At 41.8% G+C, this 19,097-nt stretch overlaps 1 protein-coding gene across 2 annotated transcripts in view; it reads right to left on the reverse strand.

The window, feature by feature from the left end:
- slc4a5a (solute carrier family 4 member 5a) overlaps positions 1-19,097 on the reverse strand; it is a 65,165-nt gene that overhangs the window by 36,307 nt on the left and 9,761 nt on the right. For both annotated transcript variants that reach the window (XM_037778585.1, XM_037778586.1), the window contains exons 2-5: positions 16,068-16,126; positions 15,106-15,318; positions 9,629-9,758; positions 6,152-6,312 (exon numbers count right to left, since the gene is read on the reverse strand). In XM_037778585.1, the coding sequence (XP_037634513.1) occupies positions 6,152-6,312; positions 9,629-9,758; positions 15,106-15,318; positions 16,068-16,125 (562 nt within the window). In that variant the 5' untranslated portion in view covers position 16,126. The remainder of the gene's footprint in view (positions 1-6,151; positions 6,313-9,628; positions 9,759-15,105; positions 15,319-16,067; positions 16,127-19,097) is intronic.

The raw sequence follows: 19,097 nt of genomic DNA on the forward strand, positions 1-19,097 counted from the left end.
CACCCAGCATGCTGGGAAATCAAACTAATCAGAGCTCAAACTCTTCAATTATGTAGTATTTGAAATTAGCGAAAATATTTGGTAACACTTCATTTTACAGGTCCGCAAATGTCATGGTAATTAGGTGATAATTAACAAGTAACCTATTTGAAATTTCTTTGGAATTACTGCCAAATTACCTTAATATTTACCTCAACATGTATCTAAAATGACTTTATTATAAACATGATTTAATAATTATATGCTAAACTATCCTCTAATGGTTAAAATAGGGCCCTGAGGCTGAGAAGCGGCTGTGTGCTGCTCTTCATCTGAGGTGGAAAACCAAAACTAATAGAAGACACTTGTGATCACTATGGTGACTGATTGTCTCCACAGATGTAACCTGGTAGCTGACGTCATGATTCAGGGAGGTTTTTAAGACATTTATTATTATTATCGATTCATCAGCAGACATGGAAATAAAACAGATCAACTAACTTTGTATTCTTTTCCTGGAAATGTATTAATTAATTACCAGCTATTGGGAAATAGTGGAATATAATTATTAAATAATGTTTATAATAGATATAAAATAATATATGCCTCTACTAAAACTTCTCCAACATCAGTCTGTGCACAGGTGATGTTCAGATGTTGTGATATGGTTTACTAAAGGTTTTCGGCTGCAACTGCATCATTCCAATCACTCTAAAAGTGTACAGGCAGAAATGAAATCTTTCATTTATGCATTTTTGCAGCTTCATTTACTCTGGCCCAGTAACATATACTGTATACTGTTGGGACTCACCATTCAAGAGGGTGGCAAGAGACCACGTGAACTCAGTCACATGATCCTTGACCCATGGACTCAGCTCAGTAACTATTGGCTACTGTAGCATGATGACTCATTTACACATACTTGTGAAATTCAGCCAGGACAAAAGCAAAGGACACTCCTTTGTTCTTTCTCTTTTCTTTCTTCCTCTCTTTCCTCTTTCCCTTTGGCCCTGCTGAAAAAGGCAGGGGAGCTGCTGCTCTCCCCACCTAAGCTCTCTGATCTATGGCCTGTTAGAAAACAGACATAGAAACACAAGGAACTTTCTTCTAAGGCAGAAGACGCGAGAGCTTGCCTTTTGACCAGCTAACTTCAAGCAACAAGAGCAAGGAAGTCAGAACCAAGCTACCAAGCTGTAGAAACAGAACTGGACCAGTTTCCCTCCAATCTGCACCACTGGATTTGAGCACAGCAAAGACAACATCTTTGACTTGGAACCACAACTTCAAAACATGGAATTGGACCTTTTCCTCCATGGATTGGTAACGTACTGGGCTTACTTCATTATTAGCAATTGCACATTATAAATATATGTTAATAATAACTGGGCACCAAATTATAATGGTACATAAGCTCAAAAGACAATAAAATGAAAATAATTATTAATTATATTGAATAATATGATTTAATGTATATTAAGTCAGCAAGACTGTTCAACTTAACTTCTGTGAATGTACCTGTATTGATATGTTTAATGTGATTCATTGAGTTTGATTGTTGTGATATTATTTGTAGTTAAGATATTTGGGTAGCTGGCTTCGCCACATCTGATGTGTTTAGTTTATGCTTCACATAGACTGTAGGTCCTTCTTATTTCAGCATTTTTCGCCTCCTCGTCTCCTCGCTCCTCGATCCTCCGGCTGTGACCCGGAAATCGATCTCACTCCTCCATCTTGAAGGACGCCCCAATTCATAAAATGCGCATCGAGGAGCGAGGATCGAGGAGCGAGGAGGCTTGCTGGAGGAGCTATGAGCGAGGATACACCAGTGCATCCTCCAGTGTTTCCTCCACGGAAGTTTATCACCGACCGACACGCCCCCTCATTGGATATCAGTTATTGATTGGACGCTGCGCCGATCAGACTGATCTGATACATCAACATCACTGAGTTTTATACCAGAGTGAAGACAGATCAGAGATTAAACGATTTATAGTTTAGTTGTCTTCTGATTCACCATCTAGTTATAATCTGTGTTAACTGTAGGTGTGAACAACAAACGGACCATGTTGATGGTGAAGTGTTCCAGCAGCAGAAGGACCTGCAGTATCTCTGCTTTACACACCGTCACTGAAGGAGTCTGACACTGAGAGGGGTTTATAAAACCTGATAACGAACAGACTTAAATAACTTTCTGTATTTATTAGAAAGAGTTTTCTTTTGATGATCTGTTATTTCTCACGTTAACTTTTATTATGATTCCAGTTAAAGTCAGAGAGAAGGAGAGTCTCTCTTTTACACCTTTTACATCATTTAAGTCATTTCCATTCAGTCACATGAGGCTGATAATTCCTGAACGTCGGGTTTGATATGAGTTACGTTATTTCACTTTTCCCTGAAACATTCAGCCTGATACATACCTTCTACTGTCAGAATATCAATAACTACAGACGCTAATAATGAATAAATAATATAAAGATATTGAGCCAATAGAGATGGTTCCTGGTCCTCTAAGCAGGACTCAGTCCACAATATAAACACAGACTGCAGCTGTTATTCATGTGCAGGTGTTTGTTAAACAGGTAACAGGCTACAGAGAGGAAACACTGCTGCTCTGATAACTCTGTTTCTTTATTAGGGCCCGAGCACGAAAGTGCCAGGACCCAACGGTGTCCTGGCACGAAGTGCAAGGAACCTATTGTTTTTGTCAGTATTATTATTATTTTTCCGCTGGTAGATCGCGTTTTTGGGACCTTAGCCATCCCCAAAAACTCACCAAAAGTGGAGTATGCGTCAGAACTGGTGGGAAATTCAATGTTCTGGAGTGACTGGGCTCGGGTTTCTCCAGGGGGCTCCATAGCGCCCCCTAACGTACGCAGTTTTTCCGAGAAAGTTTCTTCGATCTTCACGAAATTCAAGTATGTCATTGCTCACGCCCTCATACCTGGATTAAATGATTTTGAGATTTCTTCGGCCAACAGGAAGTCAGCCATGTTGGACTTCCTGCGTGATTTTAAAATTTACGAACGCATATTTGAAGACTTTAGGATGCACAAAAAATAATGAAACTTTACACGCACATCCAAACTCGTAATTAGTTTATTTTAGTGGTGAAATTTTGCTTGGGCGTCGCATGTTGGCTCTCTAGCGCCCCCTTATGTCTTTCAGATTTTGAACATACCTTTAGGTACTCGAAAACTCATGAAATTTGGCAAAATGATAGACACCTGTGAACTTTATTTAAATGTATAGCCATTAGGCTCAGTGTGTTTAGCCGGCTCTATAGCGCCCCCTAACGCGTTGAAATTTTAACTTTGTCAAAGTTGATCCGATATTCATGAAATTTGGTATGCATATCCCACTCATCATTTGAAACATATTCCTCATTGGGTTTCATTAGCTCCGCCCACCCAGAAGTCGGCCATATTGGATTCCATGTCATTTTTAGCGTTTTATAGGCCGCGTACTTTAACGAACTCCTCCTACAGATTTAATCAGATCGAGTTGAAATTTGGTCAGGACCATCTTAAGACCTTGAGAATGAAAAGTTATTAAAATCGTGAGTTTTCACTTAACGACCTAACCGTGGCGTGGCGGCCATTTTGAGCCATTCGCCATGAAATGGAAAAATTGATATCCGCGCTCCGGTTTCACCTACAAGTACAAAATTTGGTAGACAGATGTAAGATGTGGAGAGAAACAAAAAAGCCTCTCGGAGGTATGCCCAAAACTCAACAGGAAGTCAGCCATATTGAATTTTATGTGCGATTTTGCCCATTTTTCGCCCATTTCTGGGGGTTTTTGTAGGCCGCGTACTTTAACGAACTCCTCCTACAGATTTCATCAGATCAAGTTGAAATTTGGTCAGGACCATCTTAAGACCTTGAGGATGAAAAGTTATTAAAATTGTGAGTTTTCACTTAACGACATGACCGTGGCGTGGCGGCCATTTTGAGCCATTCGCCATGAAACAGACAGTTATTGTAACTCAACTGTACACAGTCCGATCTGCCCTAAATCTCTCAGGTATGATGGTGGACCAGTACTGATGACATGTATATGAAAAACTATACTCATAGCCCCGCCCCAAGACGTTAGCCCCGCCCCCTTTCATATCTCATGAACCGTTTATAGTAGAGTATTGCGGGATGTGTCATATCACTCAGCAGAGAGTGGGTTAACCCTAACTCAACTGTACATAGTTCGATCTGCCCCAAATTTCTCAGGTATGATAAGGGTCCAGTCCTGATTATATGTAAATGCAAAAATATAGTCATAGCCACGGCCCCTACACATTAGCCCCGCCCCCTTTCATAACTCATGAACCGTTTGTCGTAGAGTCTTGTGGGAGGTGTCATATCACTCAGCAGAGAGTGCCTGTTTCATTGGTGAAGGTTATGCCCGCCCCCTACACATTAGCCCCGCCCCCTTTCATAACTCATGATCCGTTTGTCGTAGAGTCTTGTGGGAGGTGTTATATCACTCAGCAGAGAGTGCCTGTTAAGTTGGTGTTGTTATCCCCGCCCCCTACACATTAGCCACGCCCCCTTCATAACTCGTGAACCGCTTGTCGTAGAGCCTTGCGGCAGGCGTCGTTGCGCTCGTCAGAGTTTCGGTTTCACGGTGCCCGGCCGCGTCGGTCGGCGTCCCGCCAGCATCCCCGACGCGCAAGGGGCGAGGGCCCGTTCATCGCTGCTTGCAGCTTTAATTAATATTAGATCAGCTCAGACATAAACAGCTGTTGAAGCCGACTGACAGCTGATCCAGCTGTGATCAGCTGCTGCTGTCATCAGAAACGGACGTCGCTTCACGTGACGCTTCAGAGGAAACAACGTCTCATGTCTCTAAAAACATATTTACTCGTTTCCTCTCTCCTCGAGTCGTTTCCTCGCCTCCTCCGCTCGCATCTCCCGTGGGCGGGACTAAGACGCAAGTCGAGGAGTCGAGGAGAGGAGTCAAGCCGTATAAAAGCACTAATGGGAAAGACCCAAGGTCTTGCATGCAAACTAACCATATTTTCTAACCCACTGCATTATCTGACACACATTAAGATCACAAAAATAAACTGTGAATTAGTGTTGAACATAAACATACATATTCAGAGAATCTCAACCCCCACATCACACCCCCCTTTGTCCTTCCTGAGCACATGTGCTCCGAAGAACATGTTGGCGGCCATCTTTGATCCAGCCATCTTTGTAGTTTTACAGAGTCAACCATATTGTCTGTAGGCACATGCAGACATCTTGAGACAAGTAGCCATCTTGTCTCTGTTTCTCTCCCCCCCTCTCTCTCACACACACACACACGCACACACACGCTCAAACACTGTCTTTGGTTTGTTTAGTTTAGTTATTTAGTTAGGTTAATATTGTGTTCTAAACCTTTATTATCTAGTAAATAAATGTTTGTGGGTTATACATGCTGGTCTGGTTAATGCTGTACAAGAGTGAATAATATCGATTGATATAGTGATTTTTGGTTATAGTTATTAATTTAATTATTAATCAAAGTTCCAAATTGATAGTTTAGTATATTTAATGAGACTTATCTATGAGACTACATTAATTTGCTATCATTTTTCATAAGAGTGGTGCCCCGAGGATGACTTAATATACATTAAATCATATTATTCAATATAATTAATTATTATTTTGATAATTATTATTCACTTTTGATAGCCATTTTATTGTCTTTTGAGCTTATGTACCATTATAATTTGGTGCCCAGCTATTATTAACATATATTGATAATTTATTAATATTAATTTTATTAATATTGATAATTATCTTTAATATTTTCCAATAACTGGCCCAGCTCCTATTTGCGTCTCCAACAATACTGATGCTTACAGTGTTACCTTTATAATGCTACCAAGAGTAAATAGACCTTATAGTTGCAGAGATGCACTCAATTTATTTTGTCCTGAGCCAGTGGCCGATGGTTCGAAAGGCAGAAGTCACTTCCAGCCTGTTTTTAACAACATTTTACTATATTGCACTTGTGGGGTTTTGGAGGGAGCTGAACTTCTGGTGCACTGAAATAATTCAGCTTTGGTACAATCAACATTGTGTATACACAAAAAGACATAAGGCCGAAAATGATGCCTCACTGGATGAATATGATATTAACAATAAGACACCGTGAGAAAAGGCGCTAATCTCAAACATCTCACCAATAATCTGAGGCAGTGAGTAGCCGTCCAGGTCCAGCAGCACCGTCCCCGTCTGGAGACACGTCCTCAGCTCAAACAGACTATGCAGGGACAGCGTGGACACGTGTGGTTTACTCCACCTTTCTCCTCCCTCCTCCACCTTCTCCTCGAACTTCACCCACCTGAAGGCAGAAAAACACACAGCGAGAGGGAACAGGTGAGGAATACACAGCAGCCTGGATGTCTTTGAGCTCTGCTGGTGGTTCCAGTAATCAGTAGATGTGTCTGTGGCACGACGCTGTATGAATGTGAAGGAGCAGAGTGTTTGAGGAAAGAAGGAAAGAATCACTTTTAAGACTTTTCCCAAAGTTTCGGTTTTACCTTCTAGCACTCCACACTCTGACAATGCCAGTTAGTTCCACTGTGGTTTCTGTGGTCTGAGGTTCATTTTGCATTCATTTCAGCCAGATATCATTTTTAAGTAGGCTGTGCAGTAGAAGGTTGATAGTGTGTCTTACATTGTTGCCTGATTGTACAAATGCACCATTTTCTGAGTTGACCTATTTCTGGTTTTCAAACTGATAAACATGACAGCTCTTCAGGAAAGTACTAGGAAGCAGGATTAGGTTAGCGAGGTAACTTCAGGGTTAACCCTTCAGGGTTTCAGTCCTACGAAGGTGGATCACTTCTTACCCGGGTAAATCGCCATTGTAACTGATGCTGAACAGCTAACCTGCTCCGGAGCAGGTTATGTTCCAGATCAACTCGTATAAAAGCACCGCCTACTGACCAATCAGAGCTCTGTGAGTAGATTGTATGATAATATTACACACATATGAAGAAGTTACAGTCATAATCAGACTAAAAGCATCCATCCATCTTCAACCGCTTATCCAGGATCGGGTCGCGGGGGCAACAGCTCCAGCAGGGGACCCCAAACTTCCCTTTCCCGGGCCACATTAACCAGCTCTGACTGGAGGATCCCGAGGCGTTCCCAGGCCAGAGTAGAGATATAATCTCTCCACCTAGTCCTGGGTCTTCCCCGTGGTCTCCTCCCAGCTGGTCGTGCCTGGAACACCTCCCAAGGGAGGCGCCCAGGAGGCATCCGTGCTAGATGCCCGAACCACCTCAACTGGCTCCTTTCGACGCAAAGGAGCAGCGGCTCTACTCCGAGTCCCTCACGGATGACTGAGCTTCTTACCCTATCTCTAAGGGAGACGCCAGCCACCCTCCTGAGGAAACCCATTTCGGCCGCTTGCACCCGCGACCTCGTTCTTTCGGTCATGACCCATCCCTCATGACCATAGGTGAGAGTAGGAACGAAGATTGAACGGTAGATCGAGAGCTTTGCCTTCCGGCTCAGCTCTCTTTTCGTCACAACGGTGCGGTAAAGCGAATGCAATACCGCCCCTGCTGCTCCGATTCTCCGACCAATCTCACGTTCCATCGTCCCCTCACTCGCGAACAAGACCCCGAGGTACTTGAACTCCTTCACTTGGGGTAAGGACTCATTCCCTACCCGGAGTAGGCAATCCATCGGTTTCCTGCTGAGAACCATGGCCTCAGATTTAGAGGTGCTGATCCTCATCCCGACTGTGCCACACTCGGCTGCAAACCGATCCAGTGAGTGCTGGAGGTCGCAGACCGATGATGCCAACAGGACCACATCATCTGCAAAAAGCAGCGATGAGATCCTCAGCACACCGAACTGCAAACCCTCCTCCCCCCGACTACGCCTCGATATCCTGTCCATGAATATCACGAACAGGATTGGTGACAAAGCGCAGCCCTGGCGGAGGCCAACCCCCACCGGAAACGAGTCCGACTTGTTGCCGAGGATCCGACTAAAAAAATCAGACTAAAAGCAACACAGTTTAAACTGACACATACAGTACAGGAAGGACAGCTGGATTTATGCTGTGGGTGTTTACTATTTTGAATTATGCAGCTGAGAGAAGGATGAAATGCGCATACACGCCTTATCATTGCTAAAAGGCATAACAAAGTGTTATCCATTCATCCATAATACTCTGAAAGCTATTTATAATATCACTGCCCCATCTAGACAACTATATCTGACTTTTGAGTGTTCCGTTAAATGAATAACTCTGTTAAAGGGACTGTTTGTAACTTCTTACACGTATAAATCACCCGGATCGGTGTCCCATGCGCGCTCGCATATGCGAGCTAGCGTGTGGCTATGCTGTTCAGACAAGACTCCAACACAAACTACACGGAAGCACCAAAACCGCAAAGTTATATCTAGTGAAGCCCGTCTTGAAAAACAGTGTTGGCTGCGGTCGGAGGACGCGGGGGAGACCGTAGATTTGGTCTCCAGGGCCGTAGTCTCTGTACTCTGCTCCTCTACTCCTCTGCCTGCCTGCTTGCCTTCACTCAGCTCGCTCCACCTCACGTGCATGCGCGCACACTCCACACTGCAGAAGAGTGAATTTAGGTCTGAGAATATCTAATGAATGTTCAGTGGACGTTTGTGTAGAAATAACTGCTGCAGCTCCTCCAGACCAACAGAGGTTTTCCGTGTCTTGTGAAGTGACGGGGCTCCGCAGAGAGAAACGTTATCGTCTCTGACCGGGTGCCGGTGCCTCTCTCCAAACGCGGTCGGGAGGCTGAAGCAGGAGAAGCCAACACAGTATCAGCAGTGATTCATGGAGAGACCTTCGTCTGGTCAGCTAACATTACTGCCAAGCAGCTGAAATATAGAGTGATATTGTGGTTTTAGCTGACGTGTGTCGCCTCACTGTTTTGAGTGATGCTCGTTCATTTCTATGTAGAGCAAGCAAGCGCGGGCCCGACGCTGAATTTTGTTGACTTAAAGACCACAGGTGTCGCTGTTAACAAGCATTTCTGATTCTTACAAACAGTCCCTTTAATTTACGCATTCACACATCCAGAGCTGTCCATCCTGCATTTGGCAGCTTCAACGGTGTTACTTCTAGTCTGGATTATGTCTTTAAATTCTTCGTATTTGTCTGCCTGTCTGTCTGCAGTCAGTAGACTTGTCCATGTCTGTGATTGGTCAGATGCTGTAAATACCGTTCATGTGAACGCGCTCATTACCAGACTGAGAAACCCTGGGTTGATTTACCGAGTTGATAACCAGTGTCGTAGGACCGTTTAGCGAGATCTCATTTGTTAGGTTAAGTGAAGCAAGATAAGGAGACGATCGTGGGTATGTTGAACTTGCTTCGTAGTACAGGCCTCTGGTTTCATCCAAACTATCTAACAAAAGCATTTTCTTAATAAATTATGAGATATTAGCTGTGCAGTTGCAAAATCATGCTTCCTTTTATATCTACAATGTTTGCAAAGAGGTAGCGTTGAGTCATAATCTGAACAATCATTTTTGGAGCGGATGTACTCCAGATTTCAGAAGCAGAAGCAAACAACATAAAACAAGAGTAATTGTGTTTTTGAGTGGTGGAAGCGTAACGGTGGCTGAATTTAAGTGTGCATGTGAGTGTGAGTGTAGTCGTCCACCTGGCAGACTCCTTCCACTCCAGCTCGTCTCCTTCCCGCTGCAGAGTGTCCATCTCAGTGAAGAGCGTCGGCGTGGGCATGTCATCGTCCTCATTCAGGATGTAACGCAGACGCTCGGCCGCCGGAGACACTTGGATGAAAGGAAAGAATATTTTTGACATTTTTACTATTTGTAATATCATGTTATAGAGTTTGAATGATTAGAAGCTAAAACATAATGCGTACAGACAAACAGGATGTCCCTTTTCCTATGCTGACAGGTCAAATTAAACTGACCTGTCACTTATGAATGTAAATAGTGATCTCCAATATCAATCAATAGGCTTTTCTAATTAGAACTATTTTCACTTACACCTTGTTTACATGCAGCTGCAGGCTGTTGTATGTCGCTCCATGTGATGATTACAGTACTGAAGCGTACATCCAGATCACACATTTCTACCTGATTATAGGTATTCAATCATGAGCCTGCTCTACTTACAGTCCAGTTCATTACTGTGTGGAGGTTGAATTGGATCCCATGTTCATGAGCGGTGCTGTAGGGCAATGAGTGAACCTATAGACTGAGCTGTATGGTAATTACTGTACACGAGGGGAGTCAATCATATTGAACTGGCAGTGAATTATATTTATATGTTGTTTTATCTGAATGGCAAGCGAGAAAAATCAATGAAATACAACATTCACGACTATTTAACGTATCCTCATACATGATATCTTACCAACAGTTATGTTGGTATGACTTCATTTTACAGGTCCGCAAATTTCATGGTAATTAGATGATAATTAGCAAGTAGCCTATTTTACATTTCTTTGGAATTATTGCCAAATTACCCCAATATTTACCTCAAAATGTATCTAAAATGACTTTATTTTAAAATATCCTCTAATGGTTAAAATAGTGTTACCGTTATTTTAGTTAGCAGTATGTATGTCACTTAAAAACTCAAAAGTAAAAAGTATGTTAAAATAAGTCAACGTTGACTTTTGGTCTCCATTGTGAAAGTCCTGTGTTGGTTTGACCCGTACATCACCCCGACCTTCATCTTTATCTTTATTCTGCGTCACCTGCAGCAGCTGATTTATGAATTATAGTGCATTACCTTTCATTTACCTTCATAGGTGTACGTATGAACAGTGGATGAGAACAGCCTGACCATTTACACCTCTCTAACACCTTGTTAGATGTAAAGCTGGTCAGCTCCTCATTAAAATACTCATTAGCTGTTAAACAAGCTATAGCCAAACTTCCTTCAGTCTTCCTCTCAATGAGGATCATCAGAGTGCTTTACTTTCCCCACACTGGGCACCGGCTTCTCCCGTTGTTGTCTTACGTCTTTAATCCTCCTGCTAGTAAAATGACACCATGCGCATTATTGATATTCATGCACTGACACTCTTAGAGTGGTGTGTAGATACAGTCCAGACAGAGTAAACACCTCTGCTGCACTCGCCACTGATTGCACCAAATCGATTTAGTGAGGTTGACAACCTTCCCAGCCGAAGTCTTTGAAAGCCGAGGCAGCGAGGTTCTGCCAGCTACTCATTACTCCGACCTGAAACAGTCTCAGGCTGTGTCTCCGACTCCTGCTGTTCACCGTTCACAACTGCCGGAAGGAAGCGAAATCAAATCAAAAGCATGAGGTAGGAGAGTGCAACTAAAATGTAATACATGATTCCCAGACTGGAGCTGGAGCTATTTCTACAGAGTGCAGCCTCACTTCAACATTTTCACAGAAGTTGTTGTTTGGTCGGTCACAGACCAGATCGGTCCTGAGGGGGTCTCCAGCAGTACTGCACCTCCATAAAGCTGGGCGACTTGTAAGAAGCAGATTTTAAAATAATAACATAATAGAATCAATAAAGCAGAGGCTGTGATATCCTGGCTTTAGTTCTTAGTACGAGTCAAAACATTCAACCCCTACATTTCCCATAATGCAACTCATCAGCTGCCTTCTAAACAACCTTCAAACTCCACATGCCTACGATGAGCTGTTTTAACATTTAATAGCTAGACAGGATATTCATTAGATATATCTGCAGCGTCATTTTGACTAGTCAAAACTCTGATTCAAGATATTCCTAATTACATTTTGAGTAGTACGATTCAAACTACTTTTGCCATTCATGTGTATGGGGTTTCTCATTACAGATATCCCCAATTCAGTTGTAGATATCCACAACTGAATTCTGACTAGTCATAATTCCAGTTACAGATATCTTTAATTCCCCTTAACTGTAGATATTTACATGGTCCTTTTTAAATACCTGGAATTGGAGTTTTGACTTGTGAGAATAAGGTTGTAGATATCTCTAACTGTAGTTAGGGAGAGTCTAAATTAATTACAGACATCTAGAATTAGAGTTTTAGAGTTGAAATGACGTTGCAGATATCTGTAATTACGTCGGGGGGGGGGGGGGGGGTTGGGAGGTGTGTGAAGCTATTCAAACATACGATGTCACTGCAGCCGTACGGGTTTATAAAGTGTGTCTGGAGACAATAAATCTATAATAGGCTGTACATTTCTAGCACAACTCTCTGGTGAACAAAGCTCTCGTTGGCCACAGACTCCTGATGATGAGCTCTTTCTATTTCATGTCATTTTCTAACTATCTGATCCACAGTGGTCCCGACCACTCGTCTCACAGCCGGCTGCACATAGAGACCGATTTTATGTGTCCAGCTCGGAGGACTAAAGGCTGGTTGTGATTAAAATGAGCTTGTAGCTCGTTGTCTACCTCACTACGGTTAGAAAGAGACCTCGTTGGTGTTTGAACTATGTTTCTCTGATGAGTTATTGATCCGGGAAGTTTGAATCTGTCAATATCTTTCACACTTTACCGAACTATCCAAGTTAGCTAAAGCTTCTGCTGACACTGTTCAGATGCTTTGTTGGGCCGATATTCAATGGGAAGCCTTGATGAGCAACGTCATGACAACAACTCTGACTAATCATAATGAGGTTTGAGATATCTGTAACTGTTATGTAGGATAGTCAGAACTGAATTACAGATATGTCTAACTGTTGTTATGACTAGTCACAATGATGTTATAGATATCTGGAATAAGAACTCTGACTAGTCACAATGACGTTATAGATATCCGGAGTAAGAACTCTGACTAGTCACAATGACGTTATAGATATCTGGAATAAGAACTCTGACTAGTCACAATGACATTATAGATATCTGGAATAAGAACTCTGTCTAGTCACAATGACGTTATAGATATCTGGAATAAAAACTCTGACTAGTCACAATGACGTTATAGATATCTGGAGTAAGAACTCTGACTAGTCATAATGACATTATAGCAGTGGCGGCCGGCCAATAGAGGGCCACGGGGCCTGGCCCCACCCACCTTGAGCCACCAAAAAAAAAAAAAAAAAAATTATAAAATTATTAATTCTAAAAATTCTAAAAATTCTAAAAATTGTCAATATGTGTGTTTTTGACCTATGGAATATACCCGTAATATTTGTAAAATAGGATAACTGCGCCAAATATCTGCTTTCCTCCTTGAACTCTCTGCTAGTGCACCTCTCAGCTGCTCTGCTGCACGTGCACTTTCTGGGGCCAAATGGATTTGGCCCAAGGAAGGCGGGTCTAATAAGCAGTACAGCCAATCACTGATTAAAGATATATGATTACAAGCATGAATGACATACAATTCATCCAATCAGCGCCGTAAAAAAGACTTCCGGGAGGGCCAAACTGATTTGGCCCATGGTGTGCGCGCGCACGTTCACGTGTGTCTCTCTCTGTTCTCGTCAGGGCTCATGTCAGTTCTCGCGTGATCTTGTCTTCTCGTCTCTCGCTTCTCTCCACTTCTCTTCTCTCACAGCCCATTTTAACGGCATGACAATGGAACAGCCAAGCACTAGTAGCGCTACTCTTGCAAGACTCAACCCTAACTCGATCAAATCTCTCCTCCAAGACCCGTTTGAGAGAAGGACTTTGGCGGAGAAACTCCTGGTGAAACAACTGGGCCCAGATCAACCTCCTGGACTCAGCATAAAACAACAGACACATGCGGAGCTTCTGTAAAGACTGGTACACGAGGAAGGCCTGGCTAGCTGGATGCAGTCAAGCTAATGCTGTATTTTGCTTCCCATGCGTGCTTTTTAAGTCGACAGGGTCAGATTCAGCATGGGCAGAGACGGGAGTAAGAGACATGAAACACTTGTCTGAAAAAATAAGAAAACACGAGAACACCAGGATGCACATAGATAACTCCGTGAAGCTAGCTATGCTAGGCAGAGTGAACATTGCAATGCAGCTGGACGAAGGACACAGGCTTGCGGTAAAGAAGCACAATGAGGAGGTGGATAAAAACCGGCACACCCATGGTGAATCCGAGAGGTGCTTCTCTACATTGAAGAGGATCAAGACCTTCCTGAGAAACACCATGACACAGGATCGCCTTAATGCTCTGGCTATGCTCTCCATGGAGAAGAAACTTGTCAGGAACATGCCTGACTTCAATAAGAAGGTCATTGAGAGGTTTGCCACTCAGAAGGACAGAAGAGCAAAGTTCCTTTATAAATGATCTGTCGTATGTTATATTAACATACTGAATTGTATGAATAAGATGTCCTTATGTCAGTGTTGGAATAAATGATAAAAATGTAACTGCAAAGTAGTAATGCGTTTTTGATACCTTTTTTTGCATTGAATCGTACTAGGATGTTTGTTGAAATTGATTGGCCCTACCCAAAAAAAAATCCACCAGCCGCCACTGCATTATAGATATCTGGAATAAAAACTCTGACTAGTCACAATGATGTTATAGATATCTGGAGTAAGAACTCTGACTAGTTACAATGACATTATAGATATCTGGAATAAGAATTCTGACTTGTCACAATGACGTTATAGATATCTGGAATAACAATTCTGACTAGTCACAATGACATTATAGATATCTGGAATAAGAACTCTGGCTAGTCACAATGATGTTATAGATATCTGGAGTAAGAACTCTGACTAGTCACAATGACATTATAGAGATCTCTAATGTTAATTCAGGATAATCAAGCTTAGCTATTAAATGTTAAAACAGTTGCCATACATGCCACAGGTTTCATGTTAAAGATGTGTAGCCTAAAGCCGTGGCTGAGATGACATCACAATGACATCATCGGGGTTATTTTCTCAGATGTGATGAAGCTCCTCCAGAGACACAGAGGACTTTATACAGCTGCTTTCAGAGGCTCTAGGTACTAACCAGGACGAGTTACCCTTCGAAACATCGGTGCAGTGCCCCTTTAACACAAGCAGTAGACCCTGAAGACATTCATGTTTAGTCTGGTGAGGTTGGTGATTGACACAAAGTTCAGCCAATCAGAATGTTACAGCAGCTCAACAGCAACAGGAAGAGAGTGACAGGTGACTGTGATCAGACCTCGTGGTGGTTAGAGGTGAGACCTTGTGAGACTAAAGCCGTCCTATATCGTCTTCTACCATCACTGACTTACTGGTGCGGTTGATGTCTTGGAGACTCTGCTCGTTTGAGTCCATCAGTCCTTCCTCTATGTCCATGTCTCTGTAGCGGTCGGGCTCTTGGTGTCGGTGGTGGTTATAGCGTCGCTCCCTGTCCATGTCGGCAGCCTCACGACTGGAGCGCCTTCGCCTGCGTTTGCGTCGATAGCCTCGCGGCACTGGGACACCGATGTAGATGGACTGATGGTCTGGGGACAAATACGGACGATTCCTGGATGGTTACATGAATACTGTAAAAATGGTTGCACTCGTATGAATGTGCCAACATGGTTCCTGTAGAACAGCAATTTACTTAAAGGATGACAAAACGCTTTTTCCAAAACAAGTGACTGAAATGAATGTTTCATGACAGACCCCAAAACAGCTGATTGACACTGACACTGGCAGTACTCAGAGGAGTGTTTTCATGAACGTTCAACCACATTGACACACTCTGAATAAATTATGTTTCACACCACGCCTGCTAATCATCAGATAAAGTCTGTTCAGAATCAGTGCGTAGCTTCCTGTGCCTCCTATAATCCCTGTTCTGTTCTGCAACAAAACCTGAATATTGTGAGTTTGATCATCTGCTGGCAATTATGGTGTCGCTTTAAAACTAATTGCACACTAAACTCCACGTGGAATAACTAAACAGACGCAAACCAATATTGGATGTTTGTAAAAAGAAGAGGAGCTGCTGCTCAGTGTGAAGACACAGAATCACTCCAACATGCAGCAGATTCATAGAAAAGTGCACAAACAATCTCCTGTCAATGTTCACTCCTTGTCTGCAGTCCATTAACAGCTCTCACCCACCAAGTCCTCCAACAAATCACAAACTAGAAGTTAGTGGGATGCGGTGACGGTCTCATGACAATATTAAGAGACAAAGTGGGTGTAATGACTTCATTTCCTGTTTCTGTTAGCAGAGGGCCACTCCATCACAAACACTCACCCTCCTCCTCCTCGTAGCGAAGGTGAGAGACGCCCATCCCTCGGTCTCCATGGTCCATCCTGGTAGAGAGACCAACACAGACAGATTAGAGTCAGTGTGAACATAGACATATATACATAGACATACAGTTTATACATAGACATATATACATAGACATATATACATAGACATATATACATAAACATATATACATAGACATATATACATAGACATATATACGTAGACGCTGCATTGACTCCTGGATCGTACGTCAACGTGGGCGCCATATTGGACCTGGCCAGACTGACCTGTAAGCCTGTACAAGTGAATGGGGGAGCTGCCGTTTTCCTGGATAAAAAGCACTATAACGTCTACATTTCTCAACCCATTATTATATTAAAGGGTTTATGATCTACGAAGAGTAACGTTAAGTTAAGATTTTTTTTCTTTTCCCAAAGATTTTGGTGAAAAACTGTTAAATACGTTAACGTCACTGCTTCCGGTTCCTGGATCAGCGGTCTGTCCTTCGATATGGTAGATTCAATCAATTATTAGGTAATTATTAAAAACTAGTATGATCATATCACATTTTCCTTTAAGCATTTTTCACATTATCAACTGTTCAAGTTAACGTTCCATCTTTACAAAACGTTGGTTATATTTAGCTATTCGATATAAGCTAATGTTAGCTTATTGATGTTCATATCTTACATGATATTGTGTTCAAAACATGAAATGTATGATACGTTTTAAAAATAATATGTGTCTAATATTGTAAACAATAAAACTGATGGCATGTCTTGGTTAACAATAAAGCTATTATATTATTTGTTTTTTATAATTGCTGTATTATCACCATTATTTCAATAAATTCAGATCATAACTAATATTATTATACTAATATGTGTCCCGACTCTGGCCGTGACTCCAGTGGTTTCCCTGTGTTTTCCTGTGTTTTCTGTTTTCCCCTGTGTCTCCCCCCCCTTCCTCCCCGCCTGTCTGTCTGTCTGTCTGTGTGTGTGTGTGTGTGTGTGTGTGGGTGTGGGTGTGGGTGTGGGTGTGGGTGTGGCAGGGCACAGCTTCCTCATCAGGCACCTGAGGCCTGTACTACGAAGCAGGATTAGGGGTTAGTGAGGTAACTTCAGGGTTAACTCAGGGTTTTCCGTCCTACAAAGGTGGATCACTTCTTACCGGGGTAGATCACCATGGTAACTGATGCTGAACAGCTAACCTGCTCAAGGGCAGGTCATGTTCCAGATAAGAGATCAACTTGTATAAAGGCACATCCTACTGACCACTCAGAGCTGAGTGCGGTGATCATATGATAGTATTACACAAGTAAGAAGAAGTTACAGTCATATCATGACTAAAAACAACACAGTTTAAACTGACAGATGCAGGAAGGACAGCTGGCTGTATGCTGGGGGTGTTTACACCTTTGAATTATGTTTTTATATTTATTTTTTTTACTTGCGCTCAAGTCCGTTTCACACCGCCGGAGAGACGCAGCTGAAAAAAGGTTGAAATAGTCATAGACGCTGTATCCTTGATAATGGGCATAATGAAGTGTAATCCATTCATCCGTTATACATTTATAAACTATTTATATTTAGACGACTATATCTGACTTTTGAGTGTTCCGTTAAATTAATAAGTCTGTTAATTTACGCATTTACACATCGGGAGTTTTTTCTTTTGCCAGCTGTCGTTCCTCTATTTGGCAGCTTCAACTGTGTTACTTTTAGTCTGGGTTATGTGTTTAATTTCTTCGTATTTGTCTAATATAGTTTACTCTTTTTACCTTTGTAAAATGTGTCTCTCTGCCTGTCTGTCTGAAGTCAGTAGACTTGTCCATGTCTGTGATTGGTCAGATGCCGCAGACACCGCCCCGTTCATGTGAACACGCTCACAGCCAGACTGAGAAACCCTGGGTTGATTTACCGAGTTGATAACCACCTTCGTAGGATCGTTTAGCGTGATCTCGGTTGTTAGGGTTAGTGAAGCCAGATAACGAGAATATAGCCTGGGTATGTTGGACTCGCTTCGTAGTACAGGCCTCTGGTCTCACTATTCACTCTGCACTCTGCACCTGTCTACAATCAACCTTATCTAGCCACAGGTCAAGAACACCAGTTTTCCTGCCAGTCGTGGCCAGGTTGTTCTGCCTACTATGTGGTATACTCTCGGCAGCTCTGTACCAGTAGTTACTAGAGTGATTCTTGTGCGTTTTCCTCGTGCTTCCTGTGCTAACATTGTATTCTCCTGTGCTCCAGGTGCCAGCCTCTCATTGAGCCTCAGCTCATTCCCCCAGCCATCCCACCCTGCTTATCAGCCTGCCTGTCCTCTGCCTTCTCCAGCGTCCCTCATCACCTTCTATTACAATAAATCCACCTGACTTCCAAACAACACCCAGCTATGTCTGTGTCTGCTTCTGGGTCCTAAACAGCAGCCCTAACAATTTGCCTGTTATTCTGATTGCTCTTATCAGTAAGTACATGATAGTAATTGTAGTGGCAGTGTTAGCGGTAGCCTATAGACTGAAAGCATGATCGCTAAAACGGATCATACAATTTCATTGTAAATTATATTATTTATATATATATTATGTTATGTTATATTATATTATGTTATATTATATTATGTTATATTATACTATTTTATGCTATATTATATTATGTTATATTATATTACATTATATTATATTATGTAATGTTATATTATATTATGTTATATTATACTATTTGATGCTATATTATATTATGTTATATTATATTATATTATATTATATTATGTAATGTTATATTATATTATGTTATGTTATGTTGTACTATATTATATTATATTATGTAATGTTATATTATATTATGTTATATTATATTATATTATATTATGTAATGTTATATTATATTATGTTATGTTGTATTATATTATATTATATTATGTAATGTTATATTATATTATGTTATATTATATTATATTATATTATATTATATTATATTATGTAATGTTATATTATATTATGTTATGTTATGTTGTATTATATTATATTAT

The sequence above is a fragment of the Sebastes umbrosus genome, chromosome 8 (assembly GCF_015220745.1).
Source record: "Sebastes umbrosus isolate fSebUmb1 chromosome 8, fSebUmb1.pri, whole genome shotgun sequence".
In the NCBI taxonomy this organism is placed as follows: Eukaryota; Metazoa; Chordata; class Actinopteri; order Perciformes; family Sebastidae; genus Sebastes; species Sebastes umbrosus.